Source organism: Portunus trituberculatus, chromosome 50, assembly GCF_017591435.1.
Source record: "Portunus trituberculatus isolate SZX2019 chromosome 50, ASM1759143v1, whole genome shotgun sequence".
Classification (NCBI taxonomy): domain Eukaryota; kingdom Metazoa; phylum Arthropoda; class Malacostraca; order Decapoda; family Portunidae; genus Portunus; species Portunus trituberculatus.
The window spans coordinates 7,619,944-7,629,943 of record NC_059304.1 but is presented as its reverse complement, the minus strand read 5'-3'; the positions used below and the strand labels follow the sequence as shown (position 1 = coordinate 7,629,943).

At 36.7% G+C, this 10,000-nt stretch overlaps 1 protein-coding gene across 4 annotated transcripts in view; it reads left to right on the top strand.

Annotated features, from left to right (window-relative positions):
* Positions 1–4,859, top strand: part of LOC123499631 (bis(5'-adenosyl)-triphosphatase enpp4-like) — a 47,609-nt gene extending 42,750 nt beyond the window's left edge. For 2 of the 4 annotated variants that reach the window (XM_045247952.1, XM_045247953.1), the window contains exons 8-9: positions 4,028–4,136; positions 4,715–4,859. In XM_045247952.1, coding sequence (XP_045103887.1) covers positions 4,028–4,136; positions 4,715–4,799 — 194 coding nt within the window. In that variant the 3' untranslated portion in view covers positions 4,800–4,859. Of the gene's footprint in view, positions 1–4,027; positions 4,137–4,714 lie in introns of those variants that run through there. The other 2 variants (XM_045247954.1, XM_045247957.1) reach the window with 1 other exon arrangement.
* Positions 4,860–10,000: the final 5,141 nt, after the last annotated feature.

The window sequence follows — 10,000 nt, the reverse complement described above, 5'->3', positions numbered from 1 at the left end:
GATTAGAATGGTCATCCATTTTAGGAACAGGCTGAATGTAGGCAAACTTCCAGCAAGAAGGAAAGGTAGAAGTTGAAAGAGTTTAGCCAGGCAAGGTGCAAGCACGAAAGTACAGTTTTTGAGAACAATAGGAGGAACCCCATAAGGTCCATAAGCTTTCCAAGGGTTTAGGCCAGCGAGGGCATGGAAAACATCATTACGAAGAATTTTAATTGAAGACATGAAATAGTCAGAGGGAGGAGAAGAGGGAGGGACAAGCCTAGAATCATCCAAAGTGGAGTTGTTAGCAAAGGTTTGAGAGAAAAGTTCAGCTCTAGAGACAGAGGAGATGGCAGGGGTGCCATCAGGATGAAATAAAGGAGGAAAAGATGAAGAAGGGAAGTTATTGGAGATGTTTTTGGACAGATGCCAGAAGTCTTGAGGGGAGTTAGAGTTTGAAAGATTTTGACATTTTCTATATATGAAGGAGTGTTTGACAAGTTGAAGAAGAGACTTGGCATGATTCTGGACAGAAATACAAAGTGCTTGAGATTCAGGAGATGGAAGGCTCAAGTATCTTTTGTGGGCAACCCCTCTATGATATATAGCATGAAAACAGGCTGTGTTAAACCAAGGTTTAGAAGGTTTGGGTTGAGAGAAAGAATAAGGAGTACACCTCCATGTGAGACACTATCACCTCTGTTATGTTTTCAGTACAAAGAGATGGGTCTCTGACACGGAAACTATAATCATTCCAGGAAAAATCAGCATAATACCTCCTCAGGTCCCCCCAGTTGGCAGAGGCAAACTGCTAGAGGCACCTCTGCTTTGGTGGATCCTGAAGAGGGATTGGAGAAATAGGACAAGAAACAAATGAGATTGTGATCGGAGGAGCCCAATGTAGATGATAGGGTAACAGCATAAGCAGAAGGATTAGAGGTAAGGAAGAGATGAAGAATGTTAGGTGTGTCTCCAAGACGGTCAGGAATATGAGTAGGGTGTTGCACCAGTTGCTTTAGGTTATGGAGCATAGCAAAATTGAAGGCTAGTTCACCAGGAGGGATTATGGTTTTTGTTGTTGATTAGAGGCAGTGTCTCCTGTCATCAAAACCTGCATTTTCTCTTGACTAATAAGACTGATGTGTAGATTCAATAAATGTTAAATGCTTTACACTCTCAAGGCTGTGAGAAAGGAAATTGCTAGTATTGTTTTCACTAATACTATTTAATATTCCTAGTTATTCAAGATGTGATGTCCCTCTATGCCCATGTCCAATAATGTCTCTGAAAAACTTCTCCCATACATATTAGGATTTACATATTACTAAATGGAAGCAGAATGTTCAGCTCACTTTGCTTTGCTAATCTCCATATTATGCATGTACTGGCAAAGATAAATTGTTCATATCCTGTATTCTTCTCTATATGTATTAGTGCTTATTGCCATTCAGCATGATGCCATCCTGTGCCTATTGTATTTTTCATTTATTATATGCAAATTATTAAAATGAACCTTCCTCTAATTTTTCACATTTCCATCACCACATCACCATATTTTGATTTGTTTTGTTCTTTCCACATATGATGTGCCTTTAGATGTAGTTGATATGAAAGGAAGAGAAGCATGTAGTGAAAATTTCTTAGGTCAACACATGCTGAGTGATCCTGACTCATTGCATCATCTGTCTTGCTGTTGTTAAGAGCACACTGTACAAGATATGCATAGATAGTCACGGAAAAACAAAATCAATTTCTTGTTTGAGCACAACTTGTAATATCAAATGCTTAATTTGAATCACCTAATGTAGGTGTTATGCACATGGCAATGTATGTACCTAAAAGATAGGACCTAGAAGATCTGATCTCAAAGCATGTTGTGTACTGCTGAAATACCATGTTCATGTTCATACTTTCTTGTGTAATCAGTTAAAGCAGCATCTTTCTTGCAGTGGCTTTATTTTTGTGTAGCTCTGTTTACTCAGACTATTAGGACTGCTTTCATTACAAGTGTAGCATACATAGAACTATGAGGAATATTCAGTGAGTTCCTTACCTAAACCAGAAAGAGCAAAATTAAAGCAAAGGTTCACTCTTCTTACTTTTTTTTTTTTTTTTTCCAATGAAATCTCTTTTGACCATGATGCACTTCTGCAGTCAATTTGATAATCCATCCCTTAAGAATTGTGGATTGAATCTCCAAAATTTGCTTGACTTTTCTTGGTCATCATCAGTGAAATCCTGCAGCTGCTGCTTCATGTGTGAGAAAAAAAAAATAAAATAACCAGAGGGTTCCAGATCAAGGAAATGTGAGGATGGGGCAACAATTCAAAGCTTCATTACTTTATTCATGGCCACCATGCTGTTGTGCACAGGAGCATTGTCTTGTAAAAAACAGCTTAGGTCACTTACCCATTGTGTTTCTCAAGTAGTTCAGAAGCTTTTCCATTAGATCAGCAAAGTATGTTATGCTAATGTTGTAATCATGATCCAAATAGTCCATGAGGAGGATCCTTTTCGTGTCCCAGAACATTGTCACCATGACCTTGCGGGATGACTTTGTGACATTGAATATTTGTAGCAATGGAGAGGAGGGATGCTTCCATTGTTTAGATACTGGATCAAAATGAAGAATCCACATTTCATCCCGAGTTGCGATTCAGGCCATAAATCACTTCAAATCCATTCTCATGAGGGTCAATATTTCCTTTGAAGTTATTATCTGGTTCTTCTGCTCAGGCATCAGTGTTCTTAAGGCCATTTGGTAGACACCTTGGAAATATTGTGATGATATTTCAAGATGGTAACAGCAGATCCATTACTGATCCCCAGTTGAGAAGCAATGTGTTGCAGCAAGATTCAGTGATTATCTATAGCAGCAGTTTCCATGGTGACTACAGTTGATGGACTACCACTTAGGGGTTCATTCTCATACAAGTCTCCACCCTGCTTGATGAAAGCACCCCAGCATTTAACAGTGGAATAAGTTAGTGCACTTTTCTGTAGTGCATTCCTCAACTCATGATTTAACTGTGATGTTTTCCTTGAATCGGAAAACTTTATCACAGCCCACCATAATTCAACTTCACTGATTTTGCTAAAAGGCATCATTCTCACTCTTGAAACCTCACTATTGAACTTAATGAAATATGTTGGTATGATACCGTCTCATACAAATATTTTCCAGCAAATGGCAAGCTCCTATCTCCCTTCCTATATTAGGCTGAGAACTCTTTGTACACCTCTCGTAACTATTACCTGCAGTCCTCCGTGTTGTTTACTCATGCTATTGGTTCTCACTTCCCTAGTTATCTAATGTTTATTACTTTAATATGATGCAAGCTGGTTATACTATTTCCAATGAAAACCTTGTTCATAGTAATGCTTTATATAAGTTATTTCCTCACATATATGTTAAGGCTTCACAACCACTTGAGATGTATTTTATCAATTAATTATGCGGGGCATACACCGGGGGGTGCGTTGCCTCGCCTACCCTCTAGCACCACTCCAAGTAGTCATGCCTTGCACATCTCCATGCAGGCTCCCTTCCCATGCCAAGTACTTTATGCTAACATAAAAACTGTATGTCAAAGAAAGGGTAGACATTTTGCAATTAGGGTATGATTAGTAAAGCTGTATCAAAGTAGAAAGGTGCAGTTCTTATCAGCGTAATATTATTTCAACAAATTTTTGTAGATGAGCTTTTTTTAGGAATCCTTTCAGAACTCTAAATCTGGAAAAAAAAGAGGGAAACAGAGAATCAAGTGAATTATTCTAAATAAATAGAAGATTTTATCTTGTATTTTTAATTAATAAATTCAAATACCTCTTCATGAGGTTCCAGAATACGTATTCTTCATTTATTCACAAATTTTCAATTTCATCATTCAAATAGGTTTCAGTAAACAGCAACTTAAATGGAGAAAATGCATAATACTTTGATCATTTCAATAGGTTTTAGTAAATGGCAGTTTGCATGTAGAAAATACATAGCTTTTTTTTGTGATTAAGGTGGTGATTGATACTGCCTCCCCGATGTCCTTTTCAGCCTGCCTAGTGGTGCTGGGGCTGGTGGTTGGGGCAGTGGCATGCAGATTGCACTGCCGAGACAAGCGTAAAGTCTCTGCTGATGCACTTATCAATGGTTATGTGTTCAGGTGAGTGAAGTCGCAGGTCTGTCTTGTGATAGAATCTTTATGGCCATTAATTAATTTTGTGTAAACAACATAAACACACACACATACACAGATCATGATGATAGGCCTTCTGCTCTTATGGAATTAAACACACAAATGTGTACACACAGGAAGACAGAATTGCAGGTCATCCTAGGTGAAATGTGAGGAATTATATCTACAACACAAGTTATCTACAATAGCTAACAGGAGCTTGAATCTCGAACTTCCCAGTTGTGCAAGTTGAATGTGTGAACCACTGCACTTCTGTGACACAAGTGGCCAAAGATGTGTAGGATGTTACTGAGGTTTTTGTTTGAAAACACAAAAGAAGCAAATTGTAAAGGAGTTAAACCTGTATACCTTTTACACTTTTCATGTGTTGTTTTGTGAAAAACAAACGAGTCCTGGTCCTTGTTTTATGTGTAACAGTGAGACAATGAGTACAATGTGCTTTCATTCTTATTTCTTTCATTATTTAGAGGTAAGCAGTCTTTCATACCAGTCTTACTGAATAAAGAACTATTTCTAATATGTATATACATTATTTATTTTTCAAGGAAAACCATGGAGAAAGATAGGAGACAAAATGATGGAAGTGAAGAGGAACGTCTTTTGGATGAAGAAGAGATTGACCTGGTGTAGACTATGAGTGAATTCAAAGGTCGGTGGGCAAAGAAGGAATGAGCATAGCTTGGCATTATTGAGATAATGGTATCAAATTATTGGTAATCTGAAAAATAATTTTCCTGCATATTGATTCATCAGTATTGACAATAATTTTGTTTCCAAAACTAGTGATGATTGATAATTTTAGTTCTTAGAACATAAGCATGTTGAAGTTTTTAACTTCCAAAATCAAATGCAGTTATATAACTTAAAACATTATTATCTTGAGTGAAGAATAGGATAAACATTGAATTTGAATAGAATGTTGAAGTTTTTAACTTCCAAAATCAAATGTAGTTATTTAATTAAGACATTACTTATCATGAGTGAAGAAAAGGATAAACATTGAATTTGAATTTTTCAAAGAATTTTCTATTTCCTAAAATAAAGATACAAGTAAAGATTTGGATTTATCAATTTTTTACTCAAGATATCAATACAGTAATACCTCGAGATACAAACGCCCCAACATGTGATTTTTTTTATATACGACAAAAAATTTAATATACTTTACGTCTCGAAATACAAAGATATTTCTAAGATGCGAATAGCCATCAGTAGGTGGCGCAGTGATCACTCAGCTACCCGTGTCCACCCGAACATTCAGTTCGTGTTGTGTATCGTTGTTCATCCTTTATGCATGTACAGGCAACCCCAGCTTAACGAAGGGGTTATGTTCCTAAAAAAACCTTCGTTAAACGAAATTTCGTTAAGCGAACCGATTATAACAAGTTTAACCCCTGACTTGAACTTCCTTTCGGAGTAAACAAAGCAAGAGTGCATCATAGTACTTTAATGAAGTAAAAATTATGAAGTTAAACATTTAGGCAGTTTAATTTAAGTCATTATAATGTACACTAATGTATGTATGTACGTAACTTTATAATGCTGCTGATCTTAAATTTATGAAGGGAGGGAGAGTGTAACGGGAAAGACACTAACCAGCAACCTGTGGAATGTAAACAAAGGGCGCATCATTGTATCACATGTAAAACTTATGTACCACATTTCCACAAGGCTTTCCATTTTATCCATTGTAGAGTCACAAGTTCAGGTGGTTCTTTTAGTTTGCAAGGAAGATACGGTCTCACCATCCTTCTTAATAGAGTCTGCTGACTTGAAAATTGTAGAGACAGTAGATGGAGTCAAGATGGTGGCGAGCAATGCTATTAGTTTTCTCGCCTCTCGTGTCTGTGAATAATATCCAGCTTTACTTCGAGATTAGGAGACTTCCTGGTCTTCTTAGCAACGCTAGGCAACATTGCAGGGCCTTTTGGTGGTAAGTTGAGCGAGGGAAGACGAGCTGTTGCTGACACTGTTATTGTTTTGAACAGGGGGAGTGAGTGGTGCGCGTGTTGTCCACGAGAGGCGCTGGTGTATTTAAAAGTCTGTCAGCGTGGGTGATACAGTGGGACTTTCAAACTTGGAAAAAATTACCTGGATAAAACTTTGTTAAAGCGAGTTTGGTGTTCGTTAAACGAGCAGATGGTAGTAAAATTAAATCTTCGTTATAGCGAAATTTCGTTGTGTGAACCTTCGTTAAGCGGGGGTTGCCTGTATGTGTCTGTGCTCCTCGGCAGTGTGTTTTGTGAACTCGACCTCATGATCATGGGTCTCACAAGTAAAAATAAGGAGGCTGAAAAGAAGAAACACAAGATTATTGCAAAATATGAACGCAGTGTGCGTATCTGTGACTTGGCCCTGTGCGCTAACACTAGTAGTAACTATAAAGTCAGACCATTGTTGGTGTATCATTCTGAGAACCCCAGGGCCTTTAAAGCACATAAGGTTTTAAAAGAGAAACTCCAGTTTATGTGGTGTGCCAATAGTGAGGCATGGGTAACTCACCAATTCCTCCTCCCAACTACATATACGAAGTTCTGTCACAGCGTCGGTAAGGACGAATGCATGTTTAATATGCATTTCGCTCGCGCTAACTCGGCAGGTTTGGCGAGAAACACACAAAATAGCCTGTATTCACATACTGATTACACTTGGAAATTCAATAAACGAGTGAGTACAAATGGTGTTCTGCTAGCAAACAACTCTTCCTCCTTGCAATGCAAAAAACCAGAAGTCTCTAGATAGTATGGTTACCAAAATATCACAGGTTGAATGAGGTGGTATCATCAATTTACGTGGCCTTGTGTCTGATCGGGTTCAGCGGCCTTGGCTAGAGTGATAGAAAACGGGCTCCTTGTATCTCTTTCTCTCTCTCTCTCTCCTGTCACCTATTCTGATACCACTCTCATTCAAAAGTTGTCTCCCTGCAACATGGTGAGAGGGCCGAGGTGTTGAAGTAAGGCGCACAGGAGAGGTGGCGGAATCGGACACAGTGAAATCACTCGCTCCCACCATCCATCGTGGGAGTTGGTGACACAGTGATGTATAAGCATGTGTTTACTCCTGATGAATGTTGCCAGCTCACAAGCAAATTAAACGGGAAGAAAATAGCCAAAATATATCCCAAAAATGCCTAAATGTCTATTGATGTGCCCCAAGTCTTGCGTGATGAACGTCTATTGACGTGTCCCAAGTTTTACGGGTTAAGTTGTTATTTTGGGAAATATAAATACATTTATATAATGCATACAATAAACATTGTATTTATCTTATATTAAATCTATATTTAGTTAGTATTTAAAACATGTTAAATTTTTTTTTTGGGGGTGGTAAATTCGTATCACTAGAATGAATGAATTCTATTTCCATTAATTTCTATGGGAAAAATTGATTTGATATACAATTTTTTTGATAAACAGCGATCGTAACAGAACTAATTAAATTTGTATGTCAAAGTACCACTGTATCATTATTGCTAGTATCAGGGTTTTGGATTTATCGACTTAGTATTAGTTATGAAATTATTGCTTTTTGTTGATATTTTTTTTATTATCATGTCCAATTATGGATATAAGAGATATAAAAACAACCAATTGGTTCATTATCCTCAAAGTTTCAAAGCTCCAGAGAAAAGTATTCACATAGGATTTTTAATTTATCACACAAAGCAGATGAATCAGTTAATTGACAAATATTTTCCACAGTAGGAACAGAAAACTGTGTAGAAATGATACAGAAGTCCTCATAGTTATTTATTTATTTTTTTTTATTCATATGAATAAGGAAAAACTTTGTGATTGTCAGTGCCTCTATATAGTATACTTGGTAATTGTACATATTGAAACTTTGTAAAATTTCTGAACAAACACCTTTGAAGTGAAGGTGGGTTGTTTTGATGTAATTTTCTTTATCTTCACTACCTTTGGTGCAGATGAGTTATTGCCTAGTGGTGGATTCCTCTTACAAGTGAAGAAAGAATGCTTACATCTACACCAAAAGATAAACATTTTTCTGTTATTTACGTGACTTCATAAGGCTTTTGCATTCCATTGTAGCATTGTTTCTTTCTCCAACTTTATTCCTACTACTGTTGTTGCCTTTTGAATCAGCTTTTTGTACCCATACTACACATGAATATTTAATTTGTAGTGGAAAAGTTTAATAGTGCAAATGCTTCTCTTTTTTATCAGAAGTACAGGTATACACAGATACTTTTATAATGAAATACTGTCTTTATTCAGGATAGGTGTTTCTACATATTACAATCTGCTGTCATAAGAGGAAGTACTGTATGAAATCACTTACAAAACAAATTTACATAATTTTTTCTAAGGAATTTTACTAAGGTAAACTTATCTGTACCTTAGAGATGTAGGACACAAGTTTACAGCCATTGTTTTTTGTGTATCCTAAATTACACTGATGAATAGTGCCAACCAAAAGACCCATCAACTTGGGGAAAATTTTCAGTTGGCTTCAAGAATTTTGGTACTCATCAGGGCATGGTGAAGTTTAAATCTGATAGCACAGTGGGGCAGGGAATATCTCCATAGTTAGACTAATAGGGATGGAGAAGCTGTTGGTAATGCTGCCTGAGACCACCAAATGAGTCTGTCTCAGTATTGCCAACAAGTTCTCCATTCCTAATAATAATCTTCAGGATATTTCCTTCTATGGTGTGGGGCTCTGCAAGATATCATCCTTACCTGGCTGTGACATGTACAGAAGTTCTTGGAGCCAACTGTTCTTCCTTAGTTTTCAATTTTATATTATAATTTGGTAATTTTAAGGTTATGAATGATGTAATATATGCATGGAAGTTGCAATTTCAATATTTATATTTCTCCAGGCTCCTAAAATATTTTTGTTTAGGGTCCTATGCATATTAGTGTAATTTCAATATTAACTTTACTTGTATTTTGCCAGAATTCGTAATACTATGTTGGTTTTATGTAAGTCAACTAATGATGCTAGTCTTGCCTACATACCAGAATTGGTAACTATGTTGGTTTTATGTAAGTCAACTTATGATGCTAGTCTCGCCTACATACCAAGTTTTTTTCTAGTCAGTGATGTGTTACTTTAAGGATTGAATTTATCTTGCATATTTCTTAGGTGTTAAGGCTTGCTTATGTTTAAGAATCAAAATTGAGTTAAAGACAATTTCATAGTGAAAATGAGGGATAAGTTATTCTTTTTGCATTTTGTATAAGTTAATAAGAAATTTCTCTTTGTAATTTGTATAAATTATAAAAAGTGTGTGTGTATGTATTTATCTAGTTGTATTGTACAGGGTTCAAGTGGGGCTCATAGTGTCCTGTCTCCATATTATCTCCATTTATCTAATTTTTCGTTCAAAAGGGCTATTCGAGTATCAAAAGTTCGACTATTGATACCTATAAATTAGGTCATTCATTCTAATCTTAACAAAACCTCAAGCTTATAAATATCTGAATGTATTTTGTATAATTTTTATTTCTACATACTGTAAGTGAAGGGAGGCAATGGATAACACAGAAGAGGGGAGGAGGAGGGAGGTTGTCGGAGGACAAGTCACCATTCATGAATATGTCCGGTGGTGAGTGGTGTGTGAACCCACTAATGGAGGGATGTGGCTCACTAACACTTGCACTCTCACTAGATTCCTTATTTTCACCCCTAATAAGCCTCTTCAGTACCACTGTAAGATTCTAAATGAAAAACTACTGACAGAACCATATACTCCGCTTAACGAACAGGATAGGGAATGTCAAAGCTGTTCGTAGAGCGGAAATTTGTTAAGCGGACATAATTTTCCCATAGGAAATAATGGAAATAGGGGGGATGCATTCTGG